The sequence below is a fragment of the Saccopteryx leptura genome, chromosome 1 (assembly GCF_036850995.1).
Source record: "Saccopteryx leptura isolate mSacLep1 chromosome 1, mSacLep1_pri_phased_curated, whole genome shotgun sequence".
In the NCBI taxonomy this organism is placed as follows: domain Eukaryota; kingdom Metazoa; phylum Chordata; class Mammalia; order Chiroptera; family Emballonuridae; genus Saccopteryx; species Saccopteryx leptura.
Genome location: NC_089503.1, coordinates 191,005,814 through 191,026,153, shown reverse-complemented (window position 1 = coordinate 191,026,153; position 20,340 = coordinate 191,005,814). Strand labels below are relative to the sequence as shown.

The 20,340-nt window shown below is 39.2% G+C and overlaps 1 protein-coding gene across 1 annotated transcript in view; it reads left to right on the top strand.

The window, feature by feature from the left end:
* The window catches only part of FMN2 (formin 2), a 386,045-nt gene that overhangs the window by 346,668 nt on the left and 19,037 nt on the right, over positions 1–20,340 (top strand). The window contains exon 16 of the mRNA XM_066383454.1: positions 3,219–3,368. Coding sequence (XP_066239551.1) covers positions 3,219–3,368 — 150 coding nt within the window. The remainder of the gene's footprint in view (positions 1–3,218; positions 3,369–20,340) is intronic.

Below are 20,340 nucleotides of genomic sequence, written 5' to 3'. Positions count from 1 at the left end.
TTTATCTAAACGCAGTAATTCAGAAAGGATGAAACCTCTCCCTACCCTCTGTCTCCTAAGTGGGTATCTTTCATGTCTTATAAGTGAATTCGCTGAGTGCCGACCAATGCAGGAAAAGATTCTAGAACTGAAAATGCCTCTGGGATACAGGGTACCTTGCAAACTTGTAGAAATTACTGTCCTATTTTTTCCTTAGTTATTTTTGAAAAGTGCTTACATTTTATTCTGGGAATGGGGTGATTGAACACAGTTAGGACAACACTCATGATCTTGAAATCATTCTTTACTGCCCTGTCCCAGTCTTAGGTGACACTTGTTCATTTACTACACCATTTCCAAAGAAATAGCTGTGAATATAGGTTCTCTTCATTGAGACTCGTGCTATAAATCAGTCTCACACATGACTTGAAATCAGTTGTAGGACAATTATTAGTCTCACAAATTTATAAAGATTTTCATAACGAGAAATCTTAGTGAAAAAATGCTTTTCATCTTGTAAAATTAATACATATATTGCTATTTCAGCTTATAACTCGCAAAGTATTTTTATCTAATCTTCATATCAGCTTTCCCTTGGGACACTTGAATCTATGTAAACACAATAAATTAAAATCAATTGAGCCTGACCAGGTGGTGGCGCAGTAGATAGAGTGTCAGACTGGGATGCGGAGGACCCAGGTTCGAAACCCTGAGGTCCAGCTTGAGCGCGGGCTCATCTGGTTTGAGCAAAGCTTACCAGCTTGAGCCCAAGGTCGCTGGCTTGAACAAGGGGTTACTCGGTCTGCTTAAGGCCCCACAGTCAAGGCACATATGAGAAAGCAATCAATGAACAACTAAGGTGTAGCAACGAAAAAATGATGATTGATGCTTCTCATCTCTCTCTGTTCCTGTCTGTCCCTGTCTGTCCCTCTCTCTGAGTCTCTCTCTGTCTCTGTAAAAAAAAAAAAAATTAATTGAAAATAAAGCTGGTAGAGACTCAGATGAAGAAACTCTCCATAGGCTAAAAACACAAAATATCTACAGGGTACATGATCATCTAAGTGTCAACTAATAAATCAGTTACAATTTAGAGAAAAAAATGGGGAAGTAAATATTTATATTTTTGAATATGCAATATATAATAATGTAGTGTAAAATAATATGCAATATAAAATAAGTCTGTCTTAGATTAAAACATTCAATAAGCACTGTGAAAAGTTATTATTTATGCCATTGGACTTCAAAACAATTGGTTATGATGCTCTGGTATACAATGAAAAAACTGAGTCATGGTAATGCTAAGCAGTTTGCTCATACAGCTAGTCAAAGAGTCTGGATTTAATGTCATACATCTCCTCATTCTAAGTTCTACTTTCTTCCCTTTGCACCATGCTACCTTGTGATGGGACTTTCAGAAAGTTCTAAGGTAGCTGAATGAATAAACCAGCTATTACAGTGTAGACAGGACAGCCCAAATGGCCTGGCATGGCATGATCTGTAATAATCAATTTTATAAAGCATAATTACCAGAGAAATGTTGAAAAAGACTAAATAGATAGTCAAAGGATTTCAGACCTCATTTCAGCCATATGGGTCATAAATAGTCTTTGAGCATATAAGGAGAAAGGCTGGGTTTTCCAGGAGGGAAGTATGTGTATACTTTATCAATTTCAATAAAGTATGACCCAGATATGTTTTACACTATTTATGCCCTCTGTAATCTAGTCTCCTGGCAGTGCTCGCATTATCAACACATTCTGCAGAAGCATTCTGATGTCATTACCATAGCCATGACAGTCACATTCTCACATACCGTATCCACTTCACAGCCCGACTCTTAGGATTAAACAGCACTGATGTGTCACTTTCCTACTAGTCTAACTAGAGAGAAATGTATAATTTCCGCAAGCCATGTGTTTGATCAGATTGATGCTGTCATCTCTCCCGCATCTAAGAGTTGGTTTCCCTGGCAACCTTGCTACACAGACAGCTAGAAGGCAAGAGTAGAAATGGAGTGGACTAGCCATGCATGAGTAATGCATAGTCAGGGTGGCTGGGAAGTTTTGATTTTGTGTGTGATACTTGTCTCCTTTACCTTCTGAGCAAATTCACCCTACACATCTCATTCTTTAATGCCCATCCCAATAAGATATTTTTCTTTTTATTTTTTTCTTGGTTGAGGTTTGGAATCAGCTCTATGACAAGCTAAATACATACACAGATATGTGTCAGTGTGTATCTATGTACACACATGTTTAATCACACAGCACACTATAGTAAAGTCAAGTTGCCTTAGAAATTTTTACTTGAGAATAAATCAAACTTGAGCTTTGTGTGGCTGGCCTCGGGCCAAAACAGCACTGGCCTCGGGCCAAAGTAAGGCCAGCATGGGAAAACATTTACTTTTGCCAAATTCATGAGATGTTGTCAAAATTTCACAAGGGTTTATTAGAATGCCACTTCTTTCTGCAGTGACTCCAGCCACACTCTGCCCAAGCTCCTTTACCATGACAATATCAGCTTTATTGACCTAGGCCCTTTTTAAGGCATTGTTCATGGGGATGGAAGACTTCTGTTAAGTCAGAAAACTATTATTTACTACTTGAATGTTCTTTGTCAAACAACCCTTTTGAAACTCTTCTGAGCTTAATGTATTTGCAATATGAAGCAGCCTCTGAGTAGTAGCTTCTAAAAACTATCAGTCTGTTGTTACAACGCTGGCTGCCATATTGGTCTCCACTCACTGATTGGAGAATTTGTCAACCTCTCCTGGGACTTTTGCTTCCCCCTATCCCCCAGCAATATAGGAATCCAAACAACATACAAGCAACATAATATATATAATACATATATTAGTTTGGGTGCAAATGACTGATACTTCATTTGTTTAGAGTGTAAAAAGAAAGTATAGACCCACCAGTCTCAATGTGCCCCAACTTGACTTCAAGTTCATTTCTAAAGTATGTTGGACACATAGTGATTATTTTTAAAAACAAAATTAGACCAGGGAGAGTTCTCAGTATATGAAGGCTTTTTGTCAATTGCTACTACCTATATCTAAAACTTTAACCTGAAACCTTAAGAGAACTACTGTTGGTGCTTGAAGAGTTTGTGTCCTTTTGGTAATAATAACTGTGCATGAAGGAAACCAGGATTTGGAAGAAGAAAGAATATCCCATATTGGAAAGAAATCATAGCTTTTATGCTCTGTGTGTGTGTGTGTTTGTGTGCTCTGACAGCTTTTTGGAGACCACATCCTATTTCTTCATGAAACCAAAAATTGGAGAGAAGGAGGTGTCCCCAAATGTTTTTTTCAGTATCTGGCATGAATTCAGCTCTGACTTTAAAGACTTTTGGAAGAAGGAGAACAAACTTATTCTACAAGAGAGGTAGGTTGTTTTTTTCATTTGCACAATGGTATTTTAAAACTGGGGTTTTATTAGGTGTGACCCATTAGGATTGCCAACTTTTATAACCTCAGTGAAAAATTCAATGACCTTCAACCTGGGGCATCAAGTCAAAGAGGGTGCTGAGATTTGGCAAAATTTGGAGTTCGAAGGAAGGAATCAGCATAGAGGCTGTGATGTTACAGAGAATGGCTGGAGTGGGGGGTTGCCAGGACAGTTGTCTAGCAAAACAACTTCTGTGATGAGGAAGCAACCATAAACAGACCATGTGAGAAGAGTCATAACAACCCTGCTGTGGTGATTAAACCCACTCACCTCAAAAAACCAATAACAAGGACTATAAAGGTAAGAACAATCAGTTGTGTTTTGTTTTATTTTTGCTCAGTTTATGGGATATTGTCAAAATCTCACTGTTTATAGAAAAAATGTCTTCCAGATGTCATCAAGAAACATGATCAATATTGTTTAAAAAGAGCTTTAAAGATTCTTATAGAATTCTATCATATTTCCTAAAGCAAATCTTTTCAGGAATGAAGGGAAATTTCTCCTCTTCATAATTGAACTCAAGTCTCTGTCACTATGATTATGCAATTCTGTAGAGGTGTATTAAATATTAATTCAGGGTGAAAGCTAGTCCTCTAAGACAGTATCCCCAAATAGCTGGGTCTAGTAGGAGAATGAAAAGAAAACATAATCTACACTGTAAACCAAACTCTAATATTGAAACCACTTAGTCTACTTCCCAACATCCTTATGTTGACAGTGACTTTGCTTTAGATCTTTAGAAAACTTACATCCTAAGGGGCTTTGCTCATCACACCACCACATTCCACAGTTTTCCACTTATTGTCTTAATTTTGGTCTTGCTTACATACGACCAGGATCATCCACAAGTTTACATTTATAGTAGATTCTGATGCATTCTTAAATCAGGTTTAAATAATTCCTAAGATTTATGGACTGTGTATACTATACCTGATTTGTGCTAACACATATAATTATTCAGATCCCATAACTTGGTCATAATAGAAACTATGCCTCAGTGAATACAGACAGAAAAAGAGAGCAGCTTGAACAAAAGGAAAACACTTTAAACATCCACTCTAAAGATAATGAGCTTATTCTACTTAAAAATGCAATGTTAGAGGTTAATATAAAAGATGATTTTAGTCAACAGTCCATGCAGGTGAGCTAGGAGAAATAACTGCTTAAAAATAAGCACATTTGAACTGTTGTCTATTTACTTTAGACTTAGCTATCAAATTTTTATCAAGCAAGGCTTGGTCAGTTTAGAAAATTGAAAAAAGAAGACATTTTAAAATCTCTGCACATCACATTTGGTTCATGAACCTTACTGGATATTCACAAGCCTCTTTTTGTCACTAAACTTGTTCTCCTGGAATCGGGCCTGAAACTCAGTCACACTAAGGTGCAAAATCAGAAGATTCACATATCATCTTCTACAGTTATTTGTGTGATATCTGGGATTAGAGTCTAATGAGGGTAGAAATGGTAAGATATAGGCATTGACAAGATGAGACTGAGGATGCTGTAGTGTTGGGGTAGATGTCCTGCAGGTAAGTGAATAACAACAAAAGGCTAACATCCTGTGGTGCTGACCTCAGATGTCCTGGGACAAGAACATCGATAGACACTCTAATCTCTTTTACTACATATGCCAGTACATAGGCTGCTGAGATGTCATCTTGGAAAATATTTTGAAATTGACTGGTTCAGATGCAATCCCCATGAGATAGAATTGTCTTTCTAGGTAACTTTATAGATAACAATCTAATATACTTTATGCATTTGACATGACCAGAACTTGTTTTTCTTTACTCTCTCAGTGCCTTTTAAAATCAATCAGACCCTTTTTCTGTACTTCATCCTGAGCTGTCATGTCTTAGAAATATACCACAGGCTCTTTGGGTCACACCTGGTGATTTGTCTATAATTTTGGCCATGTTGTGTATTGGCAAATTGCAAGTGCTTTCCACTGCAGACTTCTCATTTTTCTAAATCATTTGCTTTTTTTTTTTTTTCTTTCTGAAGCTGGAAACGGGGAGAGACAGTCAGACAGACTCCCACATGCGCCCAACCGGGATCCACCCGGCACGCCCACCTGGGGCAACGCTCTGCCCACCAGGGGGTGATGCTCTGCCCCTCCGGGGCATTACTCTGCCACGACCAGAGCCACTCTAGCGCCTGGGGCAGAGGCCAAGGAGCCATCCCCAGCGCCCGGGCCATCTTTGCTCCAATGGAGCCTTGGCTGCGGGAGGGGAAGAGAGAGACAGAGAGGAAGGAGGGGGTGGGAGGTGGAGAAGCAAATGGGCGCTTCTCCTATGTGCCCTGGCCGGGAATCGAACCCGGGTCCCCCGCACACCAGGCCGACGCTCTACCTCTGAGCCAACCAGCCAGGGCCTAAATCATTTGCTTTTAATAAAGGGCTAAAGAGGAACACGTGGAAGGTGAGAGTGCTTGTTTGCCCTTTGACTTCTGAAATGTATTGCGTCTCTTGGTAAATAGTCTGCTTTTTCCAAAAAAAGAAAAAGAAAAAAAAAAAGACTGTGGGTCTGAACTGTTTGTAGCAAAACTTTGTCCTTCTTTTTAGTGCAGGCCCAGCAACATAATTTTCCAGAAACAGAGCAAAAAGAAAGTGCTAGGCCCTTTGGTCAAAAATTGTTAACAACTTCAAGATGGTAAATTGTTAAACCACATGTAAAGCCCTTCTGGGGCTGTGACCACACAATTGCAAGTCCATGAAGCTAGCCTTGCCTTAGAGTGAGCTCTGTATTATATTTTCTGTAGCACAATGGAAGGAAGGGCATGTCAGGATGCTTTGAGTACATTGATAAGGAATAGGAGTGTGGTAAGTTAAGGGGGCGAAATCTCTAGGACCATTACTATCAGTGTGAGTAGACCTCAAGTAGAAATATAGATGCTTAAAATGGGAATGTTTCCCAGAGTACTTGATCCCTTCTCTGTATTCTTATAATATTTATTACCTGCATATTGTGTTTAGTAGTAGTTAATCCTGTATTGCCTAATGATATGTCTGTTTTTATTTTATACCTTGACTTTTTCTTGTTTGATATTTGCATTGACTTCTAGTATCATCCCTGTTACACTAAGTCACAGTGCCTTTCCCTTCTTATCATCTCTATAAAAATGATTTGACGTGTAACATTGTATTTAACACAGATGTAGAAATAAGAGCTTAGACTAGTAAATTAATGAATGTGTTTCCTTGCTTGACTTAAATTTATCATTAAATTATTATTACACATAATAGTAATAAAAACCCTACTTCAAATACCATATGCAAAAGGACTTCATTTGTTTAGACCAGGGGTCTCAGACTCGCGGCCCGTGGGCCGCATGCGGCCCGCCGAACAATTTTGTGCGGCCCACAGACTAATCCACGAAGTTCAAAATATTTTGGATAAAATTAAGTAAGCCTAGGGGCCTACTTGTATTTTTCATTTCTCTAGCATCCTAGCTAGATATTAGCTTAGTTAACAGCAGTTGTGATGCGAACTACAGTTTCTGGTCGTACTGAGTAAGCTGCATGTACGATTGTGCTTGTTGTACTGATTTTTTTTTTTTGTTTTCAACTGCAGTGAGAAAAGTCTTGCGTAACAGTTGCCTTTTGTAGACCTAATGCGGCCCGCCGAACGGCTGTGATCTTGCTTTGCGGCCCACATGCTGAGTTGAGTTTGAGACCCCTGGTTTAGACAGTCCAATTACATGAAGACACGAGGGAACTTGATTGTGGACTTCCTGAATACAGAATTCTAACTGTTGGTCAAGTGTATCTCTACCTCTCTTTTTTACTATCTATCTTTTTTAAATGTCCTTGCTCCTCCTCCTCCTCCTCCTCCACTCTTTTCTCCTTTCTTTCTTTTTCTCTCTATTCCCTCCCTACTCTCCTCTGTGGTGTAGCGTCATTGCCAAGCCAGGCTGTTTTTTTAAAGGTGGACCCTTGGCCATTGGTCACAGCTATAGCTTACCTTCTTGCAACCCAGAAGGACAGAACATGGTCCACCACCTAGCAGATGCCTAGGAATAACTCCAGATGAGTCATGCCCACCTTTGGATCTATAGTGGCATGAGGCACAGGGTACCATGATTAGCTGAGCAGTGTATACACCCAATTCTGCAGCCAGAGAGTCAGAGAGGACAGTTGTCATGACTGACAGTTCCCTTCACAGCAGTATCATTGGAGTTAGGGAAGAGCACTTTCCCATAAAAAGTAAATAATCATCTACTACCGGTAACTTATTAAGCCTCTAAAAATAACCTGATGGTTTAATGGTGTGACTGAAATTTTCATTTATAATCAAGTTTTCCTTGTTCTAGTTTGGAATTTACAAATTGAATAATGTATTTAAGGTTTTAAGTTTTGCACACACAGATTTTCCTTTTCCTATTATTTCTAACTATAGACTAGTAGTAGCATATTTTTCTGGCTTTGTTATAATAACTCATATGGTCTAGTAGATATATTCCTTGAAAGGGTGAATTTCACATTCATGTTGAAAGGCATGCTATTTTTCTAATCGATGTGGTTTGGAAAATATAAAGGTTAAATTAGGTTCTCCACTCACCAGCTAAAATAATGAAAAATCATACTTCTTAACCTGTAAAACGCAGATGACAACACCTGTCTTGCAGTGTTATTTCTAGAGTAAAAGCAGTATCTATATGCTAGCTGCTCAGTAGCTGTTTTTCCATCATTTAAAAGAAATGATTTCCTGATCATGACTAACTTACTACTACAAGGTGATATAACATTAATAAGGCATGTTAAGTATCTTAGGAACACATTCTACAAATATAAGATATGACTGTAATCCAGTTACTTTCTTGGGTAGGCAAAATGGCTTAATTCTGATTCTGAGAATAAACTATTGTTTGAAAATGTTAATGTGGGCTACCTCTCCATTGTTTTTATGATGCTATACTAAGGCACTCCTGTTTGATGCTTCAGACAGCTAACCCCTTGATTTTGTCATGAGTCAGAAAAAAAAAATGTTTATTTCATATATTTTGAACTAGGCATATAAAATTGTCCATAAGAAATCCTTCTCTAAAATGAAATATAGACTTTATCACTGAGAAATACAGAATATATGAAAAGTTATTTTTAAAAAAATTCAGCTTAATTCTGTCCATATGATGGGGTGTGTGTGAATAAACTAACATCTACTCTGCAAGCATGGAAGGAAATGAACCAGCCTCCTCTCTCACTTTTAGGAAGACATTAGCATTAGTGTCATCCAGCCACTAACAAGGCCCTGTGGACCTATGACAACAAAAGCTGTATCACTTAAAGCAGGGATCTCAAACTCAACTCAGCATGTGGGCTGCAGAGCAAGATCACAGCCGTTCGGTGGGCCGCATTAGGTCTACAAAAGGTCTACTGTTATGCAACACTTTTCTCACTGCAGTTGAAAACAAAAAAAATCAGTACAACAAGCACAATCGTACATGCAGTTTACTCAGTGTCACAAAACGACCAGAAACTGTAGTTCACATCACAACTGCTATTAACTAAGCTAATATCTAGCTAGGATGCTAGAGAAATGAAAAATACAAGTAGGCCCCTAGGCTTACTTAATTTTATCCAAAATATTTTGAACTTCGTGGATTAGTCAACAGGCTGCACAAAATTGTTCGGCGGGCCGCGAGTTTGAGACCCCTGACTTAAAGGAAAAAACCAGATTGATTGGTAATACATGTGCTTTTTGATCCTGATGAAGGGATTATGGCCCCTGGAGAAGACAGTGGGGAGCCCCAATGGCTCCCTTCTCACTTTTGCTTTATTGTAAGCTGAACTCAGCTTGCAGGCAGAGCCCTCAGCTGTGTAACTGCATAGAGTTATGGGTGATTGTATTCTCCTTCTGTGTTGAATTGTTACTGGACACAAGAGACACTCAAGTCTGTTTGATGGAGGTTCTGTCTTCTTTGAGTCCAGCACTGGTGGGGTATCATGTGCAGTGGGAGAAGTTGGAGCTAGAGAATTCTGCCCAGAGGACTTTTGACCAGGAACTTGGAGTTGGAAGACGATTTTTACAGGCAGTCCAGAGAGATACGTATGGGTATTCTAGACAAGAATATTGGGCTCTGGCAACAGGGATTCAAGCCCCATGGTATGTAGTGTGGTCTACCATGATTTTATTTTTCATTGGCTTAAGACATTTTAATTTAATAGATCAATTGTGACATTACTAAGGGTTATGTTTAAAGTGATGTCTAACTTAATTTACTGGTTTATTTTACTTTGAGACAGGTAGTCTTTGATGAACCAGGAGAAAGGATAGCTGCCCCTCTATTTAATTGCACAAACATGTGGCAGTCAAGTCTGGTTTCAGCCCAGCTGGCATCTGTAATTAGAGGAAAAGAATTTGAATGCTTGGCCTTAGAAGCATAGGCATTAAATTGGAGAGCACCCTGTCTTGTTAACATTTCCATTGCCAAAATTTGTATTCAGGTGAGCTCTATATTCAGATTGAAGTAGGATATTATCAGAGTAGAAGGTAGTGACAATTTTCAAAACAATTGAAAATAAATCTGAAGACTGGAGATAAGGGAAGAAGGTAAGAAGGTTTATGATTATGTGATAATATGTTTGTTGGGTACCTAAGTGAGGGATTTTCTTGTATACTACTACTTAGCTCTGTTGCATTGCATCAATAAATGAAGTTGGCCAACTATATACTTCTTTAATTCAGGCATCAATTTATAGAAAAATGACCCATAAAGAAATTCTTTTCCTAGTTCTAACTTCCTATAGATAAATCTTTGGCAAGACAGTTGGCCAGCAAGATGGAATAGTGAGTGGCTAATGGAGCCTGAGAATGTGAAAGGAAAGTGATCTACATTCATTAAAGGAGTAATTAATATGCATTAAGGCATAATAAGTAATTATTTATTAAGTCATTCAACAATTATGAGCCCTGGTCAGGTAGCTCAGTTGGTTAGAACGTCATCGTGATGTGCCAAGGTTGCAGATTCGATCCCCCATCAGAGCACATACAAGAAACAGCCAATGAATGCATAAGTAAGTGGAACAACAAATCAATGTTTCTCTCCCCTTTTTCTCTTCCTTCCTCTCTCTCTAAAATCAATCAATACAAAAATTAAAAACAATTATTAATGCCCTACTGTGTTGCCAAGCAAGTTTCCTGGCCATGTGATCATACTCTTTAGTGAAAGAAGCAGACAATAAAGAAGTAAACAAACACTTTTTTTTTTTGTATTTTGCTGAAGTGAGAAGCAGGGAGGCAGAGAGACAGACTCCCACATGTGCCCAACCAGGATGCACCCGACATGCCCAGTTAGGGGCGATGCTCTGCCCATCTGGGGCATTGTTGCCGGAGCCATTCTAGTGCCTGAGGTGGAGGCCATAGAGCCATCCTCAGTGCCCAGGCCAACTTAGCTCCAATGGAGCCTTGGATACAAGAGGGGAAGAGAAAGACAGAGACAAAGGCAAGGGGTAAGGGTGGAAAAGCAGATGGGTACTTCTCCTGTGTGTCCTGGCCAGGAATCGAACCTAGGACTTCCACACAGTGGGCCAATGCTCTACCGCTGAGCCAATCGGCCAGGGCCTAAACAAACACATTTTTAAAATATGAGTTGAAAAATAAACTGACTATTTTTGCAGAGGAGAAAGCATAAGAGGTTAATTTATAAAGTGTGTGGTCAGAGAAGGGATTTCTGAAGAGGTGACATTTACGTTGACATGTAAAGAATTCAAAGGAGCAAGTGATGAGGGACCAACATGATGCAACGAGCCTGATTGGTAAAGATGTAGGAAGCTCAAGACAACATGACAGAAAAGATTGGTGTGCTCCAGGGAAGATTATGGTCATGTGATAAATTTTATGAAATTGGGGCCTGATCATTCAAGCCCTTGTAGGTCATGGCAAGAAATTAATTTTTATTGTGAATGCAATAGAAAGTCATCAAGGTTTTAGGGTTTTTTTGTTTTTTTAAGGGGCTTTAGTGAGAGAGAGAGACAGAGAGAGAGATAGGTGGGGAGAGACAGGGACAAACAGGAAGGGAGAGAGATGAGAAGCATCAACTCATAGTTGCAGCACTTGAGTTCATTGATTTTTTTTCTCATATGTGCCTTGACCAGGGGGCTCCAGCTGAGCCAGTGACCCCTTGGTCAAGCCAATGACCTTAAGCCAGTGACCATGGAGTCATGTCTATGATCCCACACTCAAGCTGGTGGCCCCACACTCAAGCCAGATAAAGCCTGGGCTCAATCCAGCAACCTTGGGGTTTCAAACCTGTGTCCTCAGCATCCAGGTCAATGTTCTACCCACTGCACTACCACCTTGTCAGGTGTCAAAGGTTGTTTGTTTGTTTTTTAAGGGAAATAGCCTAAGGTGATTTATGTAATGAAAAGATGGTACATTGGACATGAGTAGTACATTGGACAGTGGTATTGAAAAACTTGTTAGGAACTTACTGTGGTGACCTAAGTGAAAGATGTAAAGAGGAGGCACCAGAGGTGACAGGAATGGTGTGTTGGATAGACACTTGAAGGTAGACCTACAGAAACTGGCTTTTCACAGTTTCCTGGACAGAGCAGTTTTGGAGGTCAGAAAATTCTAAGTCTGAGCTCAGATATTGACAAGCTTATGTTAACCAGCATGTTATATCAAGAAAACAAACTTCCCTTTTCTTCTCCTAAAATGATTTCCAAAAAAGCTCAGTTAAAAGAAATATCTGAAACCCTGGATAGCAGGAAATTCACTTTCTAAAAGTTAGTACTCCAAGAATGATATAAAATCCTAAAGTGAAGATTAGATAGAAAAGGTCTTTGCATTTGCGCCATGTTCTAAGAGATGTTTTTTAAATTTTGGAAGATGCTGTTCAAAAGCTTCATGTTCAAAAATGGAGAACCTTACCTTTAGAGGTTCTGGTTCAGGCTCCCCAAAGAGACTCTGGACCCAGATCCAAGAAAATAGCTAGTACAAAGATATTTTTGCTTTGAAAAGGATTTAAACACTTATACATTCTATTGAGTTTGTAGAGGCTTATAAAGTTATCCAAGCAATTATTTATCTCCCTTCAGCATTTACTGAAAATTTGTTTTGATGTCTTAGAAACATTTTTAGTAAAACTATCTTGTATCAAAATGTATGTCATGGAATAAAAGTATTTAAAATTACCCATTGCAAAATGATATATAGCATTATGGGCTGCAAAAAAGATCCTATACAAGCTGCTCTTTCATAAGCAAGATGTTTCTTTTAAGTGGTTGTTAGGTTTCTTTAGAATAAGATCAAATAACAAATTTAATCATAAAACAGTGATGATTATCATCTGCCAAGGAGGAGGACCAGATCAGTCCAATTTGTATAATGTTAGATTAATAAATTTTTAGGTTTCTGTGGAATTCTGCTGGAGCCTGGATTTTTGAGATAGTGAAAAAATATACCAAGTTAAAAGCTCCTCACAGTTTATTTCCACCTCAGAGTCTCCATGCCAACTCTAACCTCTTTGGGCAGAGGCATTGCACCAGCAGTGAGTTCTTTCTCCTATTTGCTTTGGGATTCTGCTCCCAAGTGGGAGAGAAGCTTTAGCGAAATAGAAAATGTTTTTTTTACACATTTAAAATATTGGGATCCTAAGTGATAGCAAACATTAGACTGAGACATGTTGGTAGTTATTATATTTGACAAAAAGCAATTAGCTCACTTGGGTTTGCCTACTTAAGTCTGGTTAAGATTTAGAAGCCACTGTGATAAGGCATCATACTCAATTTTGAAACAGATCGTTTGTGAAAGCACGTGCTGAATATGTATGTGTGGTGGAGGCTGGGTGTGTGTGCAGGGAACCAAGAATGGAGAGCCATACTATGGCACATTAATAATGTGTATTTAATACGGAACACAGAGAGTCAGGTAATATTGGTGTGTCTTGGGTGGAGACTAGGGAATAGACCTAAGAAATTAAATAGAATGACCAATAAGCACCTGAAAAGATGCTTTGCATCATTAGCCACTACATAAATGCAAATCCAAACCGCAATGAGATATACTACACACCCACCAGGATGGCCATATAGTCATGCACTGCTTAATGGTGGGCGTATGTTCTGAGAAATGTGTTGTTAAGTTATTCATTCCATGTGATGTGCAAACATCAAAGAATACATTTACAAACCATTTATACTTACAGATGGTCTAGCCTACCACACATCTATGCTGTATGGCATAGCCTGTTGATCCAAGGGTACAGTCCTATGCAGCATGCCACTGTGCAAAACAACTTGAGATTAAATCAAGCACAAGAGAAAATGATGCAGTCAAGAGACGGTAAACACAAGGTGGTGAAGCTGTTTCCCATGTAATACAACATCCTATTTATAGCAAACTTTTTTTTATAAGAAGAGAGAACACACTACAAAATAACAAGAAGTATAGTACATTAAATACATGGACCAGTAATATAATTGTTTATTATCAGTATCAAGTTTTATGCACAGTATGTATTGTGTGTGCTGTACTTTCCTGCAACGGGCAGTGCAGTGGGTTTTTTACACCTGTAGTACCACACACACGTCAGCGAGGTACTGGGCTACTATGTCAGCAGGTGAGAAGAACTTTCAGCCCTATTAATAATCTCATAGTACTACCATCGTAGGTGGGGTCTGTTGTTAACCGTTGAAACATTGTATGTGCTACATGACTGTGGTAAAAAAGACAGACAATAACAAGTGTAGGGGACAGGAGGAGACTGAGTGGTACTCTCACGCTGCCATTGGGAATGCAGAATAGTGCAGCCACTTTGCAAAACAGGCAGAGATTTCCTCAAAAATTTAAACCTAAAGTTACTAAGATACCCCACAATCCCCCCTAAGGTATGTACAAAAGAGAAGGGAAAACATATGTCTACACAAAACACTTTTACACGTGTTCATAGCAGCATTATTCATGATAGCCAAAAAATGGAAACAATTGAAATGTCCATCACATGAGTGGATAAGTGAAATAGGGCATATTTATACAATGGAAAAGTATTTGGTAATGGAAAGGAGTACAATGCTGATGTATACTGTAACAGGAATGAACCTTAAAAGTATTACGCTAAGGGAGAAAGAAGACTCACAAAACACTATATAGTGTATGATTTGATTTATATGAATGTCCAGAACTGGCAAATACAGAGATAGGCAAAAGTAGATTTACAGTTGTTTGTGTAGAAAGATATATATCACAAAATAAATAAAAATACAAGCAGAAACCCTGTGCTTCACATATTCACCACTAGAAACCTACTTTTGCCCAGCCCTGTCTATAGAATTCAAAAGTAGATTAGCCTTTGTCAGGGAGTTGAGGAAAAGGAATAAGGGGTGACTACTAATGAAGTTTCTTTTGAGAAGTATGAAATGTTCTAAAATTAAATTGTTGCACAACCTTGTGATGCTATTAAGACACACACACCCAATTAAATTGTCCACTTCAAATGGGTATATTTTATAGTATGTGAGTGATATCTCAATAAAGCTATTTTTTTAAAAAAAAAATAAGTAAGTAGAATTGCCACGTTAGGGTTCTAAACATAAAGACCACAACTGAATGCACTGACCACTGTTAGTGATCTGTTTAGATTGTCTGTGGCTTTGAGATTCTACATTGGCTCCTTGTGTTCCTGCCTGGCACAGTCCTGATCATTTCCCCTGTGCCCAGATAGTTCTGGATTTACTCAAGCAAAGCAAATCTCTTAATGACTAACATGAGTATTAGCTAACTCAAAATTTGAGAGATAAAACTGCTGGCAGAAACTGTAGGGGAAAAAAATCACATTCATTCCAAAACCAAAAAGATCTCCATCAATTTAAGTAATTGGTTCATTCGAATAGCTTGACTCTGTAGTGGTGAAAAGTCCAGGGCTTTCCCTGTGTAAACCGATTTCAGGAAAGCAAAAGTCATGTTAAAAATGCTATAAAACTATTTCAAAAGAAACATTTTTCAAATCTAATTTCCACAGCAGAAGTCAGATCATCCAAATTTTCTTACTTTGTATTTCTAATGGAGAAGAGAAAAGTGCTTAGAAAAAAAAAGAGTGGAAATGATAATGGTTTAAACAAATAAATATAGAAGGTGTCGCAATCCACATCTCTTCTTTGCCTTCCTGAGTCCTCTCTCAGGACCTTACTCCACAGGCTCCCCAGTTGCTACTTCTGCTCATCATAAACAGTCAGATTTAGAAACTTGAAATATGGTCATGAGAGGAATTTTGAGCCCATGGAAAGAAGGCATTTTTTTCTTTTTTGAAGAAAACTCAAGAAAGAATATGGATAGACTTTTTTTTTTTTTTTTTTGTATTTTTCTGAAGTTGGAAACGGGGAGGCAGTCAGACAGACTCCCCACATGCGCCCAACCAGGATTCACCCGGCATGCTCACCAGGGGGCGATGCTCTGCCCATCTGGGGCATTGCTCTGTTGCAACCAGAGCCATTCTAGCGCCTGAGGCAGAGGCCAAGGAGCCATCCTCAATGCCCGGGCCAACTTTGCTCCAATAGAGCCTTGACTCTGGGAGGGGAAGAGAGAGACAGAGAAGAAGGAGAGGGGGAGGGGTGGAGAAGCAGATGAGCGCTTCTCCTGTGTGCCCTGGCCAGGAATCAAACCCGGGACTCCTGCATGCCAGGCTGACGCTCTACCACTGAGCCAACCGGCCAGGGCCTGGATAGATTTTTTATATAGTACCTCCTAGTGTGTAATAAGATTAACTCAATAAAGGTTGGCCATGCTGATATTCAGGAACTGGCTGGAGAATTGCTTTGTGGTCTTAGATACTGAATGCTAGTGAATTCAAGTGTCCATCAGTTGAACAACCATCATGGCAAGTTAGTATCCTAACTAACTTGGGTCTTTTGGTTTCTATGGAAAACTATTGTTTACAGTTTGTTTCTCCTTCATATGACCTTGAAATTATTGTCATCTTTATTACTTAAATTACATATGCATAATTTTTCTTACATGCATATTATAAAATTCACTTTAAATTCTAATGCTCTTAGAGTTTTGGGAGCTATCATTTTGCAATTTTTAAAAGTAAAGACATTGCAAAGATAGAAAAAGAAAATTGCATTACACTTGATATAATTTCTAAAATGATGTGAGACATTTTTTTAAGCTTTCTAATTGTATCTATAACCTTATTAATATGTAGATACATCAGAAGTTTGTCTCCTCACCTTTATTGAATGTTATCTTATATGAAGCCTCTGAGCATTTTTATGTCATTTAATTTTATTCCATTTGATTTAGATTGCTTTTGTTTCCTGAGTTAGAGACTGTACCAGTACACTTAGGATGTCTTTCGACGTTTGAAAACTTTATTTAATCAACTTCATCTGTCATTTGATCTTGTTGAGTAATGTTAAACATTCTCTAAATAATCCATCAGCTTTGTCTCGAGCTGGTCACACATGGCCCTGGCCATGTTCCACCTCCAATTGATTACAAAGTGTGCCCCCTCCTTTAGGAACAGCTAGGCTGGCACCTATGTGTCACACTCTGAGTATAGATCAAAGAAAGGATTTCTGGCCAACATGTCTCCACAATTCATTGATCTCTCTCTGGAGAAAGGCTGGTATGTCTCCTTACAGATTCCTTCCTTGAATGATTTAAAACTTGATGCTGAGCTATATAAAGTCCTGTCTGGAGAGCCGTGCTTTACAGAGTGAGGATCATGCTGAAAGGCACCATTTCTGCATTTGCACGAAGGGCATGCTGTCCTCTTCTCCTAGCTTGGGATACGTTTGCCATTGCGTTGGATGGGATGAGCCAAATCTGGCAATGTACAAACTAAGGCTCAGGAGAGAAAAGGTGTCCTTGTGCTAGTGCACACACATGAAGTAGGCTCACCCTATCTTTTGGCAAATTAGGCAGATCTAAGCTTCTGGGGTTTTTTTGTTTTATTTTGTATTTTTCTGAAGTGAGAAGCAGGGAGGCAGAGAGACAGACTCCTGCATGCACTTGTCTGGGATCCACCCGGCATGCCCACCAGGGGGGATGCTCTGTTCATCTGGGGCATTGCTTTGTTGCAACCAGAGCCATTCTAGCACCTGAGGCAGAGGTCATGGAAACATCCTCAGTGCTCGGGCCAACTTTGCTCCAATGGAGCCTCGGCTGTGGGAGGGGAAGAGAGAGAGAGGAAGGAGAGGGAGAGGGGTGGAGAAGCAGATGGGCACTTCTCCTGTGTGCCCTGGCCCGGAATCGAACCTGGGACTTCCACACGCCAGGTCATTGCTCTCCCACTAAGCCAACTGGCCAGGGCCTAGTTTAAAAAAAAAAAATTCTTACTAATTTTCAGAAAATAGTAGTCTTGGTGAGGACAGAACTTTGGCTGTATTGATGGAGACTGAAACTGTTTTGCTCTGAGCAGCATGAACGTCATTACCATCTCGTTATGAGCTTAAGCTGGAGTGGTTCTGGAGATGAGCTAGGAGATGAGATGATTGAAAGTGGGCCCTGGGGGAAAAGGCAGTCTTCAGCATTAGAGTGGTCTGCTTGCTTCCTCCCTGGGAGGGCCCAGATTCCCTGAGATCCGTTAACCCTAACATGACCCTCATCTCCACCAAATTAGGAGTACCGGGACAGTAGTGGAAGAAAGTATGCTTGATTTTATGTTCCATCCTAAGGGTGTACAGTAGTAGCAGAACCTAACAATGAGATGTGGTTGAAGGGCAATTTTTTTTAATAAATGAAATAATCTATAGTCATATTAATGAATTAGTATTTTATATTTAAAACCTATTCATATTTCTGTGTCGTTTTATAATATGGGCATCTAAGGTGGGCTCCATTTGCCATCATTTTGAAAAATGATGAAACCTAAAATGAGGTTAAATTATATAGACATTTGCTCTTTCTCAAAAGAATATTATTGGCCCTGGCTGGTTGGCTCAGTGGTAGAGCATTGGCCTGGCGTGTGAATGTCCTGGGTTTGATTCCCGGTCAGGGCACACAAGAGAAGCACCCATCTGCTTCTCCACCCTTCCCCTTCTCCTTTCTCTCTATCTCTCTCTCTCTTCCCCTTCTGCAGCCAAAGCTCTACTGGAGCAAAGTTGGCCCAGGCACTGAGGATGGCTCCATGGCCTCTGCCTCAGGCACAAGAATGGCTCCAGTTGCAGCAGAGCAATGTCCCAGCTGGGCCAAGCACTGCCCCCTGGTGGGCATACTGGGTACTTCCCAGTTGGGCACATGAGAGAGTCTATCTTCCGTCTCCCACTTCTTACTTCAGAAAAAAAATGAATATTATTGACTACTCATGCCATATAGGCATTGTGATATTGTGGTTTATAAATGAGAAAATATACATGTGGTCTTCAATCTCGTTTCTGACACAAAACTCCTAAAATTCTTGGAATTTTTTAAGTGGAAAGAGCAATAAACGTGTCTTTGCTTATCTGAATGAGGTGACTTTGGAAAGCCTCTAGGTAACATAAGGATGGCCAGTGGAACCAACCCCATAATTAGAGGAGTGGAACTTTCAGCCTCACTGCCCTGACTGCTGAGGAGGAGAGAGGTGCTGAACCAATTACCAACGATCAATGATTGAATTAGTCTTGCTTATGTAAAGAAGTTGCCATAAATACTCATAGAATGAGGTTTAGGGAGCTTCTAGATTGGAGGATACATGGAGACACAGGGCGAGTGGTGCACTCAGAGAGCGTGGATGCTCCATGCCCCTCCCTATCTACCTTGCCCTAGGCATCTTGTCAATCAGGCTTTCCTGAGTTATACCCTTTTATAATGAGCCAGGGATCTAGTAAGTAACATGTCAGAGTTCTGTGAGTCATTCTAGCAAAGTAATCAAACCTAGAGAGGGTGTCATTGTAACCTCCTAGCTCTAACTGGTTGCGCAGGACACAATCTGGATTTGTGATTGGCATATGAAGTGAGTTTTGTGGGACTGAGCCCTTAACCTGTGGGATTTGATGCCACCTTCCAGTAGGTGGTGTCAGAATTGTGTTAATTGCTTGGTGGTATGGGAAAAAACAAACATGGGAATTGGTGGCAGAATCAAAGACATTCATTTAGAATTTAAAATAGCCAAAAGTAGAAGTGTGCATGTGAGAATCTCTAGTCCTCTATGCTTTAATTTGTCATAAAAATGTGTGGTGCTCAGTCTCTAAAACTTGTAGAGGAGGAAAAGGGAATAAAGTAGAAGTACTAAACCTTCATCTTTAAAATATTCTAATTATTACTATAAATTTATATAATCCGTATTTTGCAAAAAAATAAAAAAATAAAGCACTTCAGAAATAAAAGCATATTTCCAGTAGACCTTACTTTTATGGAATTATTTTTAAAAATTAACCTCTTTGGTTCCAATTTCTATGGCCTAGGGGTGAACATTTTTGGAAAGTTTGACAAAATTCAATTTGGCCACTTAAAAGTGTTCCAAGCTTGTGAGAGAGATAAATAAGATGAGAAATAGTTGAAAAAAATATATATTTCATCAGTTAAAAGAATTTAAGATGCTCACAGATAACTCAGAGCTTTCATTGTAAAAGTCAGTCTAGACGTGGATATTAATGGATTCTTAAATTCATGTGTTGTTTTAGAACAGAAGCACTTTTAATTCTGCACTGAGCTTGTTCATGTGTTTATTTTCTACAGCATCTGTTTTTCCTAATGTTTTTATTTTACAAAGGCAAAATAAAAGAGCTCAGAGTACTATGGCAAGAAATTGAGGCTAGATAGTATTCATGGCAAATTAGAGAAAAAGGTGGAAAAGCATTTTTAACTATCACAGATGGATAGATGGATGGATGGATGGATGGATGGTTATTCCCAAAGACACATAACCATTCAGGAAAAAAATACAAATACAAGTTATTGAAAGTGATGTTATTATGAGAAAAGCTTATTATTAATGAAGAAAAAGATAAGGATTCATAACCACTTTGTCACTGATTATT